Source organism: Mauremys mutica, chromosome 9 (genome assembly GCF_020497125.1).
Source record: "Mauremys mutica isolate MM-2020 ecotype Southern chromosome 9, ASM2049712v1, whole genome shotgun sequence".
NCBI lineage: Eukaryota > Metazoa > Chordata > Testudines > Geoemydidae > Mauremys > Mauremys mutica.
In genome coordinates this window covers 88,954,623-88,973,072 of record NC_059080.1, presented here as the reverse complement: position 1 = coordinate 88,973,072, position 18,450 = coordinate 88,954,623, and the positions used below count along the sequence as shown (strand labels likewise).

General features: G+C 40.7%; 1 protein-coding gene across 1 annotated transcript; it reads right to left on the bottom strand.

Moving 5' to 3' along the window:
* Window positions 1-1,414: 1,414 nt before the first annotated feature.
* SAMD7 (sterile alpha motif domain containing 7) lies at window positions 1,415-17,416 on the bottom strand. The gene is made up of 8 exons (XM_045030082.1): window positions 17,314-17,416; window positions 13,555-13,681; window positions 12,036-12,172; window positions 10,652-10,730; window positions 8,455-9,137; window positions 3,746-3,867; window positions 2,875-2,985; window positions 1,415-1,805 (listed from the first exon to the last, which is right to left on the bottom strand). Exons 1-8 carry the CDS (start codon window positions 17,414-17,416, stop codon window positions 1,533-1,535), a joined length of 1,635 nt encoding a protein of 544 aa, XP_044886017.1. The 3' UTR covers window positions 1,415-1,532.
* Between the last annotated feature and the right edge of the window lie 1,034 nt (window positions 17,417-18,450).

Here is an 18,450-nt window from a genome sequence, read left to right as displayed (position 1 = left end):
TAGGGAATCTTTTACTCATATTTAGAAGTAAACAATATGAGGGTTTTTTTAAATCTCTGCTTAAAACATTATTTTATTTGAATTATATCAAAGATTGTTCCCCTTTGTAGCCCTTTACTCCCAGGGATGATCTCCAAAGATCTGATCTAAAACCCAAAGTCAACAGAACGACTCCCATTGACTTCAATAGGATTAGGATCAGGGCCCTCATGAGTATGAGAGGACTGTAGGGTCCATCAGCACTATAAATAGTTTTAAATACTGCAAAAATGACAAATTGGGGGTATTTTGCTATATATATCAGACATATGCATTGATAGGCTTTATTGGGTTTTATTAATTTAGCCCTAAAACCGGAAACCCTAGTTCTAGTATGTAGAGAAAATACACAAATATGTCAGTATTAGAGTCCAATCCTGCTCCAATAGAAGTCAATGACAGAACTCCCATTGAAAGCAGAATCAGGCCCCTACTCTTTTTAGCCCAAAACTTCGCTGTTTCAGAAAGAGAATACTCCTAAAGGCCACACAGTATGAACAGTACAATACAGTAAGATAAGCTTCTTCATTTAGTTGCTGCTGTTAGCATCTTGTCACACTTTATCTAATGAACAAAGGTATGATCTACAAGACCAAAGACATAATATAACATGAAGAGGAGTACTTGTGGCACCTTAGAGACTAACAAATTTATTTGAGCATAAGCTTTCGTGGGCTACCGCCCACTTCATTGGATGCATAGACTGGAACATACAGCAAGAAGATATTTATACATACAGAGAACATGAAAAGGTGGAAGTAGCCATACCAACTGTAAGAGGCCAATCAATTGAGATGAGCTATTATCAGCAGGAGAAAAAAAACTTTTGAAGTGAAAATCAAGATGACCCATAGAAGGATACTTACATGTATCCCATGTTAAGTATCCTCACACCTTCTATGGGTCATCTCGATTATCCTGCATCTGCTTCTCCACTACACACAAGTGCTCAGTTCAGGGAGGGCATTGAGATTTACTCAAATTGCAGAGAACTAGGCAAATTTCTCTATAGTTTGAAACTGTTCCCATATACTCACATTAAATTCCATATGAATTTTGCCATTGACTGGCAAAGCAGAATTGGGCTCTCAGCAGAAGTCACTAAGAGATGCTGAGCAAAAGCCAATTGTTCAGTGTTATTCGTTTCCCTCTAACAGCTAGTTCCTCAGCACTCAGCAGCCTGTGGGATCAAGCCCTAAGACAGTTTTCTTTGAATCCTAACAGTTCTGAATGATACTTTTGGAGTTTTGATTTAAATTTAGGCTTTAATTACATTAATATTAACTTGTATGAATTGCACTTGAAATTAATTGCACTAATGTGTATTTGCACTTTTTAAAAAATGCTTTTAAAAATACCTTACTGAGTCCTGCTGCATTTGGAGGTTATTTCACTATCCCTGGTTTTATGAAGGTTTCAGATGTTCCTTGAAACCATTTGTAACATAGGGGTTCTACTGTATTACTGAAAACATTGTACATGTTGGACCCAGCTCAGCTCTTCTGAAAATTGATCATCTGAAAGTCAGTCTGGGCTCCAGCTGTGTCACATGGATTTTCCCTGTTTTCTGAAACAGTCTGCTCCACTGCTTTTGAAGTTTCTGGGTCTTGGGAGCAGGGACTGCCCAGTGTATCACCACTGCTATTGCAGTGCATAGGGGAGGTCATGTCGGAGGGCTGCTCTGATGGTTTGCCTGTAGCAGAAGGAAGGGGCATGGACATAGGAAGATTCATCATGTAGAACACATTGCCCAGCCGCCGAGACACCTTTAAAGACATAAGCAATTACAATAATTACTTCAAATAATGTCAATTTAACTAATTGCTCATCTTAACCTTAAATTTGAATGTAGGTCCAAATTATCCACAGGGCTGATGGGGACATGACCTCAGAGCCTTCAGGTTGTATCGCCTCCAGCCATCTCATAGGGCCAGATCTAAGGATGGTTAGCAAGAATTCAGAAATGTCCTCCACTGCCCCTGCTTCTCAGTTTCAGCTACGCCCAACTTCTGCTGAATTGGTTTGGCTGTGCTCAGCGCAATCTGTAGGGGAAGGAGAGCAAGCACCCTTTGAATCTAGACAAGAAGCTCCTTTCTTCCCAGTAGGTGGTGCGCTTCAGCATGCATAATGCAGGCTATTGGTGGTACATAAGACAAATGATTAAGAGAAGAGAGAAATAGGTTTAATAAGAGGAGAATGAGAGATATACATGGGTTAAGAAGAAGAAGAAAAGGAACATGGGTTAGGAGAAAGATAGATGAGACAAAGAAAAATGAGAACAAATTTGAAGTCAGTGGATGAAATTAAGAACAGGACATTTGTAACTGATGGGCAGGAAAACCTTCTGATCAGTGAGATCTGTAACAGTGTGGAATGCTATCCCAAAGAAAGTGATGGAAGCTTCATCACTTGGGTTATTTTAAAGGACAGGTCAAAGTAATGGAGAATCTACAGGAGAGAACAATCCTCTGTTGGTCAGAGGAGGGAGGGAAAAAAGGGGAGATGAACTAATTGATCAGACAAGTCTTTCTAATTTCAACCCAATCTTATGACCCTGGCTATGGATCCCAACCTTCCCAAAGGCATTCTCTTCCATCACTGTCTCTCAAGCAGCTGTTCATAGTTCTTCCCTGGGGCACTCATGAAAAGAAAAGGGAAGCTGAATTGGAGTTAATGCACTGTCCACTGGGACTAGATAGTGCACCCTGTCACAATACTATTTCAGATATTTTATGAGTGAAAGAGTGTTATAACTTCAAAGAAAATCAACAAAATTTTGTCACCTTCCCATGCAACACAAATCTTTCATTCTCTCTCCATTTAGCATTTCAGTACCTGAGATCGAATTTTTAGTGCTGGTCCAAGTTTTAATCCCATTGTGTCCAACAGATGTTCTTCTGTGAGTAGTGGCAGGGTTTCTCCATCAATAGCATGATCTTTAAATACCTTATCAAACAATAAAATGCACACAATGGCTTGTTAAAACAGACTCTTTTATGTCTTCTATTTTAATCCTGATACCCAGACAATAAAGGAAGGAAACAGTAACATGGAAGTAATTCAGCTTTATATTAATCTGAGAGCAGATGGATGTGGCTGTCATCATCTGTGCCTGCAGCACATCCACTTGCTCTCAGAGTTCCAGCTGTGTAATGTTGCAACATCATTTAGTTTTATTATTTTAACAAAAGTGATCAATTACAGGGAGGCTCGTGTCTTAGTCATTCATTTTTTATCCATGAATATGCAGATTTTCAGCCTCCTGTTTACACTGCTTATGATTTTTCATGAAATTGAATGAAGTAATTTCACTATTGCTTAAAACATTGCTTAACATCACAGGACCATGCAATTGCTTCTGCCTGTTTGAAAGTTGTGCAAGTGCTATACTGGCAGAGGGTGGGGTATTAAAACACTTTCCTTATACAGTTGTTCTCCTATTAACATTCTCATATTACGCCATGATAGAACACTCTGTATTGCAGCATACAACCACAAACGAGCATTAACCTACATTGTTTGCTATCTTTTACTGCATGGTTACACATTGCCTAGCACAAAGGGGCCTCAAGATACTCTACTGCAAATAATAAATAGTAATAATAATTTAATTTCAGTAGATAAAATAATGTTAGCAGAACTTTAAATCCAGAGCATGTATCTTTAAACATCTAAAAATGTAAGTATGATTAATACTTGTGGTCACCTGTGCATAATCTGAACAACCTGGAAGGCTAATAATAAAGTTGTATACATCATCAACAGTCCATTTGCGAATATCTTCAATGGAAGAAATATCTTCTCCACTCAAAATCAGGCCATGCGCTCCTTTGAGAAGGAAACAAAAATGTTGTGTTTGTATCATCTCAACAGGCAAAACAATAGAAAACCTTATTAAAAGTAAGAGTTTTTACACATCTACAGGACCTACTTCATATACTAACAATACTATATGGTCACGTACTTATAGCATAGTCCTAAGCAACATACTAAATAGTCGCTCATCACTTTCTAATTCTGAAGGGTTTGGTTTTTTCCTTTATTTGATTACTTTTATTTTCTCTACTGATGGTGCTGTACATGCCTACCATGCCGCAGCATTTTCTCTAAAGACTACATTATCTGATGCTTTTGATTTGTTATACCTTACCACTATTTTAACTTGACTGACTAATATTTCAAGTGAACAAACAGGCAAGCCGATAACAGTGCTCTGTGTCACACTCATTCATATCATGATGAAGCATGAACTGCATTATGTGTGTCAGTCTCCAGGTAAATACTAAAAGGCAACATCTTCTATACTGTTTGAAGGCACATCAGTCTCTAGGTGAAGCACTGTACTAGGGACATCTTCTGTAAAATCACAAAACAGCACTTCATAAAAAATATAACAAAGCTCAGAATGCATGTTATACACCAGGGGTTCTCAAACTTCATTCCACTGCGACCCCCTTCTGACAACAAAAATTTCTACAGGACCCCAGGAGTGGGGACCGAAGCCTGAGCCTGCCCAAGCCACACCACCCTGGGTGGAGGGGGACAAAGCCAAAGCCCCTTTGCCCCAGGCTGGGTGGCCAAAGCCCAAAGGCTTCAGCCCCAGGCAAGGAGCCTGTAACCTGAGCCCCGCCACCCAGGATTGAAGCCCTCAGATTTGGGCAGATTTTCCCTAACTGCGGCATGGCAATGGATAGAATGCATGTCCCAATTTTGGCCCCCAAACATCATGTGACAGAGCACATCAACCAGGGCCATTTCACTGATGTCAATGCAGGGTGGTCAGGGAAGGTGCATCTTTTGGAACACTGGACTGTGTAGAAAGCGGCACACTGGCACTTTCTTTCCAAACTAGAAGATTCCAGTGCGGGATATGCAAATGATCATAGTGATCCTTGGAGACTCTGTATACCCCTTGCTCCTATGGCTCATGAAGCTTTACACGGGGAACCTACACAACAGCAAGGAGTGCTGTAGCAACAGGCTCAGCAGGTGCCGAATGACTATTGAATGTGCCTTCAGCTGATTAAAAGGTCACTGGTGGCCAGTTAGACCTCAGTGAGGAAAATATTCTGATGGCTATTGCAGCCTGCTGCACTCTCCATAATATTTGTGAATCAAAGGGGAAAAAGTTTCCCTAGGAATAGGCTGCTGAGGCTGTTTGGCTGAGCTGATTTTGAGCAGCAAGATACAAGGGCAACTAGAGGAGTGCAGCGGGAGGCAATTCAAATTATGGAGGGTTTAAAGGAGCAGTTTGACAATGATTCATAGTAATGTGTCTATTTGATGCATTTGACCAGGCAATGTTTACTTGCTGCCATGAATTATCCCTGTAGTGTTTGCTTCATGAGCGTTAATTGCAAGGAGCAAATATTCCTACCTATAGCCACTGTGTTTCAATGTTAGCACTGAGTGATGTATGTATTTCACAAATACAGACTCATTTTATTTCAAAGACTCAAGTTTAATAAAGAGATAAAACACAAACTTTTGAACAAACAGGATGAAAATGAGGAACAGTCTTGTGGTTAGGGCTCTCACAGCTGGGTGAAATTCCCATTTTCATTGGAAATCAGTCCCTAGACATGGAGTGCATGGGGTACTGTGAGGGACCGGGAGCACATGATGAATGCGGTGTGGGAGTTTGCGGAGGGCATGGATTGGAGTTCTGTAGTGGTTGGAGTGGGAGTTGAGCACAGATAGTTCTGAGTGCAAGCTAATGAGGGACTTCAACATCTCCGTCTTGTCCTCCATGAACTTTATCATCTGCTTCTGCCCCTGTGTCCTTTCCTGGCTATTCAGCCTCAGTCTTTCACTGTCTCCCTCCATGCTGTTATTTGGCTGTGTGCTGCATCTCTTGACTGCAGCACTTCACAAAACATATCCTCCTTACTGCTCCTGGTTTGCTGCCTTATCTGATGTAGGCACTCCACTGGCATGGAGGAGTGTGTTCTCCAGGGCACATCTGCAGAATGCAAAGAAACAATGAAGAGAGACAGTATTGTGAGTACGCTCACAACTGTGAATCAGAAAAGTCACACACACCTCTTTCTCACCGCCTCTTGGCTAGCACACAGGTTGCTGCAAGTCCCAATTATGATGCGTTCCCAGGGAGGTGGGGTGGGCAAGGCAGAAAGGACAAGAAGGGACAAAGGGTGGTTTGTGAAGGGGGTTATTATAAGGTGGTAGGGAGCCTAATCTGAATTTTGGTACTTTTTCCACAGGCTAGGGTAATCAAACTCAATATCTCACTCTTAAGGGTAACCTAGGCTGCAAAGGAGCATCTCCTGCATTTGTGTGGCTTCAGACTGGCTTCATATGCTGCTGGCCTGTGTGCCGCATTGGCCCCTGCAGAAATAAGAGCTGGGTGACATGGGAAAGTTTCCTGTAGTGGGGGGAGAAACAAGGCAGCTCTCCCAAGGAACCTTTGGCAGAGGATTGCAGAATACCTACAGGAAAGTTTCCTAGAGATCACTATGGAGGATTCCAGAGACATCCCTGTGTATATTACCAAACGTTCCCACCATGGCCTCACTGCGTAGATTAGGAGTTCTCAAACGGGGGGTTGGGACACCTCAGGGGGTCGTGAGTTGTCAGCCTCCACCCCAAACCCTACTTTGCCTCCAGCATTTATAATGGTGTTAACTATACAAAAAATGTTTTTAATTTATAAAGGGGGTCTCACTCAGAGGCTTGCTGTGTGAAAGGGGTCACCAGTGCAAAAGTTTGAGAACCACTGGCGTAGATGGAAAAGTTCTGGTGTTAATTTCTGTCCCTTATCCCTCCTCTGCCATATAACAAAGTACATGAGAGCTCAATCTCCTCTCACCGTGCAGTATGAAAGCAAAATGAGCACTTACCATAGCTCCCCTCTCCGGCATCCTGCGTGCCATAGCTGGAGTGCTGGGACTGGCTAGACCCCTCTGGAGTGGAAAAGAGGTCCTGACACACCACACCATCAGACAACCCGGCTGTGTGCTCCACATATTTCTCTAGCTCCACCTCCTCGTCCATCACTTCCTCATCAGAGTTGAGTCTGCTGGCCGCTGCCTCTATTGCCCTCGAAGTATCCATGGGACTCTTGACAGTGAAGGTGGAGTCACCGCTGAGGATGGCGTGCAGCACCTTATGGAAGCAGCGTGTCTTGGTTGGCCTCCCGCTATACCTGCCTCAACTCCTTGATTTTTCATACTGCTGTGTGTCCATTTCGTGCCCCTTCTCCTGCATGCCTCTAGCAATCAGTCCGTAGCTATCGAAATTCCTACGGCTTGTGTGAAGCTGCAACTGCACAGCTGCCTCTCTCCATATACTCAGCAGATCCAACAGCTCTGGTGTGCTCCACATGGGAGCACGTCTGCTGCATACAGCCGGCATGGTCACCTGGGAAGATGCTATGTGAACTGTTCATGCCAAGCAAACAGGAAGAGGAATTTCAAAAAATCCCGGGCCTTTAAACAGAGGAGGGTCGCATACCTATGTACCTTCAGGTAGCAGAGTTCAAACTGCTGACCAGAGTGGTCATGATGGGCATTGTGGAACACCTTCTGGAGGCGAGTTAGGGTGACATAACCAAGTGAGGTGTCTACACTGCCGCTGCGTCACTCTAACTACGTCGCAAAAAGCTCTATGCCATTCGTCAAGGTGATTTTATTATGTGGAGTTACATAGATGAGAGGAACATTTCATTGTGTAAACTTCCATTGTTTTGTTGACAAAAGCTGAGTTTTATCAACAAAATTGTGTAGTGCAGACAAGGCCTTACTCACACCCCTGAGTGACATAATTTACACCGATGTAAGCTATCATGTGTACATAGCAAACCTGAGGCATGAATTTGGTCTCAAGCAGAGGGCAGCTGATAGGAGAACTTCCTGTGCTGCCTGACACGCACATAGGATTGTTGCTCAAATGGGCAGTTGCTGCCAGGATCCCACCAGGCAGCCTGGAGGAGCTGTGGGGACAGAATGTATCAAATGGGGTTGCAGAGAACCACAAAATTATCCTGACATGATATATGTGTTAGTATCCCATCAGCATGTGATGAGATCATTTTGCAACAACATAATGGCATGACACACTATTGTGATGTTTGCATCAGGAAGTTACTTTGTGACTTTGCTCCTCTGTAACTCCATCTACTTCCCACGTGGTTCTGCAAGATTGAACATCGCTGCCTTAGAGAATGAAACCTTCATATGCCAGCAAATAACATGTGGAGATCTCTATAAATGGGAGAAATAACTATGTTTGCCATCATTGATGTATACGTATCAGGTCATGTTAGCTGCAGCATATGCCCCTGATTAATGAAGTCCACATTTTGAAACCCTGACTCTATCATTGTAAGTGGGGTTTAAATAAAAAGAGGATGATGAGAAAGCTAATCAATAAAAAAAAAAAGAGGCCAACTTGACAAACCTGGAGGCAGTAATGGATTGCTGGGTACTGGGAAGCTATATGGCAGTGCTGAGAATGGGATTGCAGAAGGATACATATACTTGTCATCAAAGGCTGTGCAAGAGTTATTGGGATCCTTCTCATTTGCACTGCTGCAGCCATTTGTTTCAGTGGAAATTTCATGAGTAACACAACTTTTTCTCAGGCTGTGTTCATACTCTTTACAGCTTTTCACAGCAGTAGCAGATGGCTCAACATGGGTTTTGCTTTGCTCATGTTTGTTCAGCATCTCAAGCTCTGTTTCTTTCTTGTCCTCTTTCTCATCATCAGCAGTGGTGGAAGCAGAGTCTGCATTTTTGTCTTCAGCTTGGCTTTTGGCACCATTGGCATTGCAATCACTAGTTTTGTGATTCCCAGCTCTTCTCCCTGGCCGACGGCCTCTCTCCCTTTGCAGGTTGCTGATTGGAGGATATGGGCTGGTTGCCATGAGCATGGTATTGCCATGAAGGTCATCAAGGGTGGTTCGATGAACATATAGGTCGCTAGAAAGGTGGCCTTCAGGAAGTCTGTGCCTGCCACGGAAAGCAACTGGGCTAGCTGGGATTCCATGGTAGAGGAAAGGTGCTTCCAAACCTAGTAGCCCTTTACGATGAGCTTTCTCAATTTCTTTTTGTTGAAAAATAGCACTCATTTCCATTTCCATCCTAAGAGGTAAACAGAGCATTAGCAGTGAGGACTGATCAGTTCTCTTGTCATTTCTTTTTCAATGACAGATTAAACTAGAACGATATAATACATGAATAGAAAAATATTTCTTTCCCATGTTGCTGTGTGTGAAACATATGAACAACAGAGGAAATAGAGGAAGTGACTATACACAAAGTGTTGTCAAATGCACGAAAGAAAACTTACAGAATATTATGCTTGTGACAATAAGGGATGAAATATTTTCCAACAAAAGCATGATTTGTAAGTTGATAATACGGCCATCCCAGCATCAATTACACTCAGTTCACCACCACAAGGGCTAGAGACTTAAAAAGCTTAGATTCCAAGCAGAAAATTATACAACACCTTGAAAAAGGGCACTTATGTGGCAATTGATACAGTAATATAATCGTATTATGCATGGGGCCTTGACTATACTGCCAGAGCCAATTAACAGTAAGTAAAGATCTTGGGTCAACTCTCCAATGCACCTTGGTCTCTGTCTAATGCTCAGATGGTGCAAAGGGCTGTATTCTGACAGTAAATGACAATCTGAGAATTACCTTTGTGGAGGGAACTACCCACTGATATAAAGCCAATGGAACAGGTTCCTGTACCAGCCGGCCACCACTGTATCTGGCATAGGGTGGCTTGCCAGAGAAGGGAGGTAGATGCTGATGGTCAGGTGGTGCTCCACTATGCTATACCAGTCCTCTCCTGGCACTAGATCCTTTAGGGGGACAGGCCAGTGCAGAAGCAGGAAGCTGTGACTGGCTCCCCTCCCACCTCCAGTGAGTACCCCCACTGTAGGTACTCCCTCCAGCATCCCCAGCTGCACCTCTCCCAATTTCCCCTCCCCCCTCTAGCAGTGTCCTCTTTTTGGGAAACTGAACTATGGTAACTCTAGTTTGGATTCAAGTTCCTCTTGGAAGATAAAGGTGAGGGGTTCGCTACATGGGAAAAAGAATCCAGCTGATTACATTGAAACTGGGACCAATCACCAGATTTCCATATAATCATCCATGACACCAAGACTGCTTCACTAAACCAGGACATCTGGGCATCCTGTACAGGGTGTAGGGATTTCCAACCCTCCAATCCAAATTTAAAAAATACTATGAGTGATGAGTCCAAACTGCCAAGTTCAGATCCGGTTCTGACTTTTCCCAAGGTCAAGGGTATTTGAATCTAGAGTTCCAAGCTGCAAAGTCTAGATCCATATCCAATCTTTAACCAAGTTCTGGATGTTCCAGCTTGGGCCTATATCTTATATCTGCTATTTAAAGCTAAAAGCAGAATGAGGGAGAGAAGCAGAAAGTTTTTCTGTGCCCCTGGCTTCCTGAAACAGAGGATTTTTTATATATCTGGATGGTTTGAACAAGTACTGCAATTACCTTTAACGGGGCACCAAAAGTTGTGTATTACAAAATCTGCAGCTTAACCATCCCAGTCTGCCTCCTTTCTCCCCACTCCAGGCCTGCACCTCAGTGCAAAATTTACATTCATGTACCTGGCAATATTTTGTTTTTGAACCAACTCCTGCCTTCTGGCCACAGCTTCCATGGATTCTGGCTGGAGAAAACTATATCCTAGAAAAAATAAATATATATGGTTAGAAAGGTTTAGAATTGCACTCACACTTCAGACATTCCCTGAAATAGTTGGATGCTCCTAAAAGTATTGTTAAAAGTTAACAGTTAAAAGGCCTGTTGAAAATGTAGCCTATGGAATATTTTTCAGAGTCACTGGTATAACTTCAATCCAGATGCTGCAAACATTTCTCTCTTCAATGGGACTAACAGTAGTAATAACTAAGCCTAGTATCAAGTGTTTGTAGGGTCAGGACCTTAGGAATACCTGTCATCGATACTTCTAAGGCAAGGGAGAGCAGTGACATTTATGAGATAACTTCTGTCTTTGAAGAACATGGAGGAACAACTGAGTACATAATAACTGCTAGTTTAAAAAAGGAAAAGAAATGTAAGAACACTCCTTAAAAGTCTATTTACAGGCTAGCTGCAATGGTCTTACATGTAATTTTTTAATAGCATTTCCTCTCTGAGAACTGTTTCAGACCCAAATGTGGTAAATCAAAGTCAGAGACTCACAGAAGGGTGAGAAGCTGAAGCCAAAAGTTCCTGTTTCTGGATCATCGTGGCTTCTAGTGCCTTTTTATTCATCTTTGAGCAAATCTGGGGTCCTTGCTCAGTTTTTACTCAGACCTGAGTAAGAATCTCAAGATATGGTCCATTATTAACTTCTTATTTCCAGCATGACATGTGTTGCACAATTGTGCAGCCATGAAATTTGCTACTGTATCCACCCCTTGCTTTAGGACTGAGCACCACAAGCTAAACTTTATTAAAACAAATATGTAGCCATTTTATGGGAATAAATTATATCCAGGTAACATAGGCCCTGGCAACAGGATCAAAGAAAGTGACCAGTGAAACAACCCCTTAAAACAGCTAAGACAAAAAAAAATCCTGTTACAGAGAGTTAAATGTGTGTAACACAAAGAACATTGCCAGTCAGATAAATGTTGCTGGCTAGAACATTCTGCTTATATGGAGAGAGATGGACAAATGCCATACTATTTGGAAAATGCAAAAGCAAGGGGAGGGTGTGCACACACACACAAGCATATAGGATGGAGATGGATCTTGAAAGCCCAATGTGCCTAATAAATTCTAGTTTGCATGTCTGAAGTCTCATCTTGGTGCAGATTGGGATTTCTGCTAGGCAGGCCGCTTCCTTTCTCAAGGCTATTTTACAAATGTAAATACAATAAAACTTATTTATTGCCATCAGTGACAAACCTGATGAAAAACTAGGAGTATCCACTTTTTCAGTAGTACCCTATTACTTCACAGGATCATTCAACTGGCTGTTACCTGGACCAGGATAAACCCGATTGGACAATATGTTTGGCATGTTTGCATGCTGTGGGACCGAAGGTCCAAGGTGGGAAGCTACATGGATCTGTCTTGGGTCTGCTGGTGCCATCATTTCAGTGGAAGGCAACAAATCTCTAGGGAAAGAGAGAAAATTACAATTAGATATGTAAAATATATGCTCTAACTTAACATGTCATGTTCTACACTCACTTGCATTGGTTCAACTCCCTTTGACTTTAACAGGACTGGCACATTTGACTGAGGCAGAACTGGGATGCTATTTGCAGAATTTGCTCAAAATTTTTTGCTAAAAAGTAATAAAGTAATAAAATAACTCGGATTAAGACCTAAATTCTTATGTAAAAGGCCTTGGGGGTTTTTACAAGCCGAAGTGGTCAGGTTCAATTTTACCTTTCAGCTGAAAAACAGCATCACCAATAACACTCCCCTCGAGCACAGATTTTTAAGTGACTCAGAGGAAAGATCTACTGAATCATTCATGCCACATATAGCAACACTCTGCATTTCCTCAAGGTCTCCCATGCAAGTACTGACTAGTCACAACTCTCTTTAGATGCTAAGTCTCAAAAAAGTATATCTACATTGCAAGAAAAGACCTGTGGCATAGCCGCAGCTGGCCTGAGTCAGCTGATTTAGGCCCACAGGGTTTGGGCTGCAGGGCAATAAAATTTCAGTGTAAATATTTGGGCTCAGATGAGTCCGGGCTCCAGCCTGAGCCAGAACATCTACAGTGCAATTTTAGAGCCCTGCAGCCTGAGCCCTGCAAGCCTAAATCAGCTGAACTGGGCTCCGAGACTTGATGCCAGGGTTTTTTTAATCGCAATGTAGACATACCACAAGTCTCCTTAGAATAGATCACAGCCTAAGATAGTAGATGCCGCAGACATTTGTCAAAGAAATTACTGCCCTGTTTGGTTTGTATTGTTTGTGTAATGTTTTGATGCCCATTGGTCCTTTGGACATCTCTCCTGGCAGATTGGTCTGTATCAATAGTGGTCAGGAAAGGCATTATGTCTGGGGAAGTAACTCAAACACTTTCCTGTCCTTAGCAGTAGGAGTCAGTAATTGCATGTCTTTTCAATGTTGGTCTTTCTGGGTACTGATGGAATAGGCCATCCAGTTATGTCAGAAAATGTTCCATGTTCACCTTAGGACTTGAGGGGGACTTAATAAATATGTTTCAAATCAGAGTAACTGGTATTAGACAGTTGCCTCAGCAATTGTCCATGTGGAATTTAGGGCTATGCGCAAAGGTGGATAGTAGCATAGCAGGAGCAATGTAGTATTCTGTATCCAAAGACAGGGATATTAAATTTAAATATAGGGGAGAGCTAAGGAGACACACACAGCTTCATCCATCCCTTAGTTATTAAGGCTATTTTAGAGACTAGAGACTGTGTTAAAAATAATCTCAAATCTTAACACTTTACACATATTCATGAATATAAGGTGATCTGCCGTTCTTTAAATCCAATGGAGAAGTGGGGAGAAATACCTGTCTACAAATCGAGGTTCAAACTGTGAAGGAATTGGCTGCATTCTCTGCTGGCCTGCTCCCATTAGCTGAGGGTTTACTGCCATCATCTGGTTTCTCATTAGCACTTCTTGTCGCTGTCGCAGTTCTAACACAAAGCATATAAAATTCTATTGTACGTTCAGTAAGTGATTCTATACCCAGTATGAACCTTACCAGAAATATAATAATTAGCATATAATCTTTTATATTCCACCTATTAATAAGGAAAACAAGACACAAAGTACTTACTGCCATTTTAAAAAATGTAGACTTATATCCCCCGCTTAGCTACACTGAGCATCTCATTGATCAATATAGCATATTATAATAGGGCTGTCAAGCGATTAAAATTAATTGTGATTGTGCAATTAAAAAAATTTAATCACACGATTAATCACGCCGTTAACAATAAGAGACTACCATTTATTTAAATATTTTTTGATGTTTTCTACATTTTTAAATATATTGATTTCAATTACAACACAGAATACAAAGTGTACAGCACTCACTTTATATTTATTTTTATTACAAATATTTGCACTGTAAAAACCAAAAGAAATAGTATTTTTCAATTCACCTAATACAAGCACTGTAGTACAATCTCTTTATCATGAAAGTTGAACATACAAATGTAGAATTATGTACAAAAAATAATTGCATTAAAAAATAAAACAATGTAAAACTTTACAGCCTGTTAGTCCACTCAGTCCTACTTGTAAACAAGAAGTGGGCAGCATTATCTTCTGCAAATGTAAACAAACTTGTTTCTCTTGGCGACTGGTTGAACAAGAAGTAAGACTGAGTAGACTTCTAGTATCTAAAGCAGGGGTAGGCAACCTATGGCACGCGTGCCAAAGGCGACTCGCAAGCTGATTTTCAATGCCACTCACACTGCCCAGGTCCTGGCCACCGGTCTGGGGGGCCCTGCATTTTAATTTAATTTTAAATGAAGCTTCTTAAACATTTTAAATACCTTATTTACTTTACATACAACAATAGTTTAGTTATATATTATAGACTTATAGAAAGAGACCTTCTAAAAACATTAAAATGTATTACTGGCACGCAAAACCTTAAATTAGAGTGAATAAATGAAGACTCGGCACACCACTTCTGAAAGGTTGCTAACCCCTGCTCTAAAGTTTTACATTGTTTTATTTTTGAATGCAGTTATTTTTTTGTACATAATTCTACATTTGTATGTTCAACTTTCATGATAAAGAGATTACACTACAGTACTTGAATGAGGTGAATTGAAAAATACTATTTCTTTTATTTATAATTTTTACAGTGCAAATATTTATAATCAAATATGATAATATAAAGTAAGAACTGTACACTGTGTATTCTGTGTTGTAATTAAAATCAATATATTTGAAAAATGCAGAAAAAATCCACAAATATTTAATAAATTCCAACTGGTGTTCTATTGTTTATCAGTTTGATTAAAACTGCGATTAATCGTGATTCATTTTTTTAATTGCAATTCATTTTTTTGAGTTAATCATGTGAGCTAACTGCAATTAACCAACTGTCCTAATATTATACAATCTTTGACTGCACCAGAAATAAACAAGACGTGCAAAGCCTCATGTAAACACAGTGACAGTTTATACAGTCCATGTTGATGCATACCTCACCACTATTAAAGTATGAAGGAGTAGTGATGTATAGGAAGTGTGCTGTTTGTGGAAATTTGTATTTTTAATGATAGGGCAGATCTATGAAAAAATGGAAGACTCTAATTAGCTAAGAAAACCGCCAACCTGTCCTGATATGAAATAGCGTAATCTAATGGAATAAGCATGGGGCTTTGAGTCAGGAACTATTTCAGATTTGGGTGTTGAAAGGTAAATACAGAATTCCATATATAAGCATCTCATAAGAGTCTGATCCAAAGTCCAGTGAAGTCAATGGAAAGACTCACATTTATTTGAATGGATTCTGGAATAGGACATAAGTACTTGATTTTCAGTGCACCCTTGGCTTCCACTGAAGTCAGGTAAAAGAGAAATATATTTTTCCTATTTGTTTTGATTGTTTTTAATTATTTTTAAATTTTAAATGAATTAAAAGTTCCACGGGTCCAAGGACCCTTCACATCCTTAGAACCTGTGAGAGGTGATGCTAGTTTTTTGATTGATTCCATCATCAGCCTCAGTCTTTGCACCTGAAGTATCAGTTTCTTCAACTAAACTCAAATTCAGATGACAGTGGAGAGGGGGAAAAGGATGATTTTAATATAACTTGTCTTTTACTCTGCTGCTAGGACATGCATCTGCAGCAGTACTGTTTGTCATGTTAAACTCCACTGATGTTCTTTCCTCTGCTTTTTCTTGCAGAGATGTAGGGTCTGAGAAATGGTCTTCTCCTTATTCATTTATTTTGCAGGACCAATAGTTGCAATGTTTGACGCTAGCATTTGAAGTATGCTATTACAGTGGTCACACTTTCATTGCGGGTAATAGTAAATGATTAATAGATGTTTTAATAAATAGTTATCAGTTGTTATAGAGTCCAACAGGTCAAAAAGCTGCTTATAACCATGGCTTATAAACCTTCCACACCACTTTCTACCTATGTGCTTTTAACCATCTGTAATATATGCTGCTCATGTCTATGACATGCTTATAACATTTATTAACCATTTGTTAACCCTTTATAAACAGAACCCCCAATATAAAATGGGACCATTAAAGTTTGATTTGGTTCAAATGCACTATATACAGAGTATTAGTTGGGGCATATTCCAATATATGGAAACTTCAAGCTCCCCACCAGCCTGCTGGGAACAAAGGAGAATTGAGGAAGAGAACAGGACCAACTGAATGACACTTCTGCTGCTCTTAGGTCTGCCAGGATGGGGCTGCAAAGGCACAGTCATAGACTCTCCTTTCAAAATTCCCTCATCTGTACATATCCAGGACTTGGTCTTGCCCTTGATAGGGCTCACCAGTAAGCAGCCTGTTTTCCCACAGAGCTTGAGCATTCTCAGAGTGTAGTACAATGTGTACCTATAAGAGACACCAATTCCTTGAAAATTTGCCCCTCAGATTATATGCTTAAAATCCCTGGAAAATTATTACCCCCTACAAATTAACCAACAAAAATATCTTAGTAAAATAACATTGTTTAATAGTATATTTATTATTAAAGAATCCTGTATGACCATAAATTATTAGAGAGATGCACATTTTGTGCTGCTAAGTTTGTACCACACAGCTTGTGCATGCCCTGTTATTGTGTCCCAGAGTTCTGGGAGTTTCTTGAATCAAAGAAAAGACTGTGCATTGGGGAACATAATGATCAGCTTTGCGCATAGTTGACTAAAGACTTGATCCTGCAAAGTAATAAGTACCTCCTGTAAGTCACAATCCTACAATCATTGAAGTCAGTGACAAAGCTGCCACTGAATGGTGGAAGATCAGGGCTCCACTCAGTACCCAGCACCTTGCAGGATTGGGCCCTAGATCTATGGGAGTTACAGGAGCAGTGCCCTCCCAGGTGCTAGAGCACCTCAGAATCAAACTTTAAACTCCCAAAGACCCACTGGGGCTCCATATAAAATTTGTTGTGAACTTTTCGAAAGCCATTTATTCAGTTTTTCCCAAGTCCTGGTCAGGAATCTGGAGGGGATCTTTCCAGAACATTAGACTTATCAGACATTATTGCTCACATATTGAATACATGTTGTGAATACTATAAACACGGTCTTGGAAAGTTTTAGTTCTAGCTTACCTCCTGCTGCCATGCCACTTGCTAATCGGTATAAGTGCTTTTCGTCCAACGTCCCTTGTTCCCCAAGTATAGACATCTTTCTCATGTGATCTCGGGGAGTCATGTTATGAAGTGATGCAGCAGACCTCCCTTTTCCAATGTAAAGAATGAAGTCAGAAGGGCCCAAGAAGATCATAAAATATTCAACAAGTTAAAAGAGCTCAGGTCCCACATATAGTTTTTCTATTAAACAGATAGATCTGCAAGGCCAACATGCAATGCTTGTAGATACCATAGGGCATATGACAGAAAGATATTGTGGGATTTTGCCTTTCTGAATCTTTTCACAACTAGTAGCCATGTCAAAGGTGCCAGAATTCTAGTGCTACTATTTCCTTCCAAAGCTAAAAAAAAAAAAATCTTTGAGACTTTTAAAATTTCAACTTAAACCAACACTAATTTTCCTGTGTGTTCCAAAAGCCCCTGGATATTTTTTGAAGTGAACCAAAACATCATGAAATTTACATAGGTAATAAAGCAAAGAAACACACACAGAGATGGGGTAAACTTAGTCCATCCTCATCAGGTTCAGTGAAGGAAGGTGCCCCAGAATTATACCAGTTTAAATTAGATCAGAATCTGTCCCAGAGTCTAAGCCTTCAGTAGCACAACAGTTGCTGTTCTTTGGAAAAAAAAAAACAAAAACAACTAAATTTAGGCTACACTTTTAATAAGCTATCCTTAAAAATAACTCTAAGGTGCCTACCTGTTGCTGGGGTGCCACAAGCTGTTTTTTACGGTCTGGGTCTTCAGAACGATCAGATGTTTTCTGCTCTATCATTAGGAGACAAAACAAGACAGAAAATATTTGTACTAGTGCTGAATCAAAACTCGGCAGACCGCACTCTCATCTGTGAACACAAGACTGTACCAACTTCATTCTAAATCAGCAGTTCTCAACTCAAGGATCTTCACAGCCGTGCCTTGGGGAATGAAGCCCAAAGCTAGACAAGTTAAGTCCATACTGTATTGCTCATATTAGGCAGGGATCCTGCTCCCATTAAACTCACTTTGAGTTTTGCTATAACTACTATTGGAACAGGATTGGGCCCATGGGTAAAGTTTGGGGGGGGGGGGGAGTGTGGGGGATATTGCCCC

Bases quoted from the DNA above. Each gene is read 5' to 3' on its own strand.
- SAMD7 (XM_045030082.1), bottom strand. From the start codon at position 17,416: ATGACTCCCCGAGATCACATGAGAAAGATGTCTATACTTGGGGAACAA. The intron at 10,731-12,035 runs GTAACAGCCAGT...TATTTTTTCTAG, and splicing joins TCGGGTTTATCCTGGTCCAG to GATATAGTTTTCTCCAGCCA. The intron at 1,806-2,874 runs GTACTGAAATGC...ATGTCTTTAAAG, and splicing joins CACTAAAAATTCGATCTCAG to GTGTCTCGGCGGCTGGGCAA.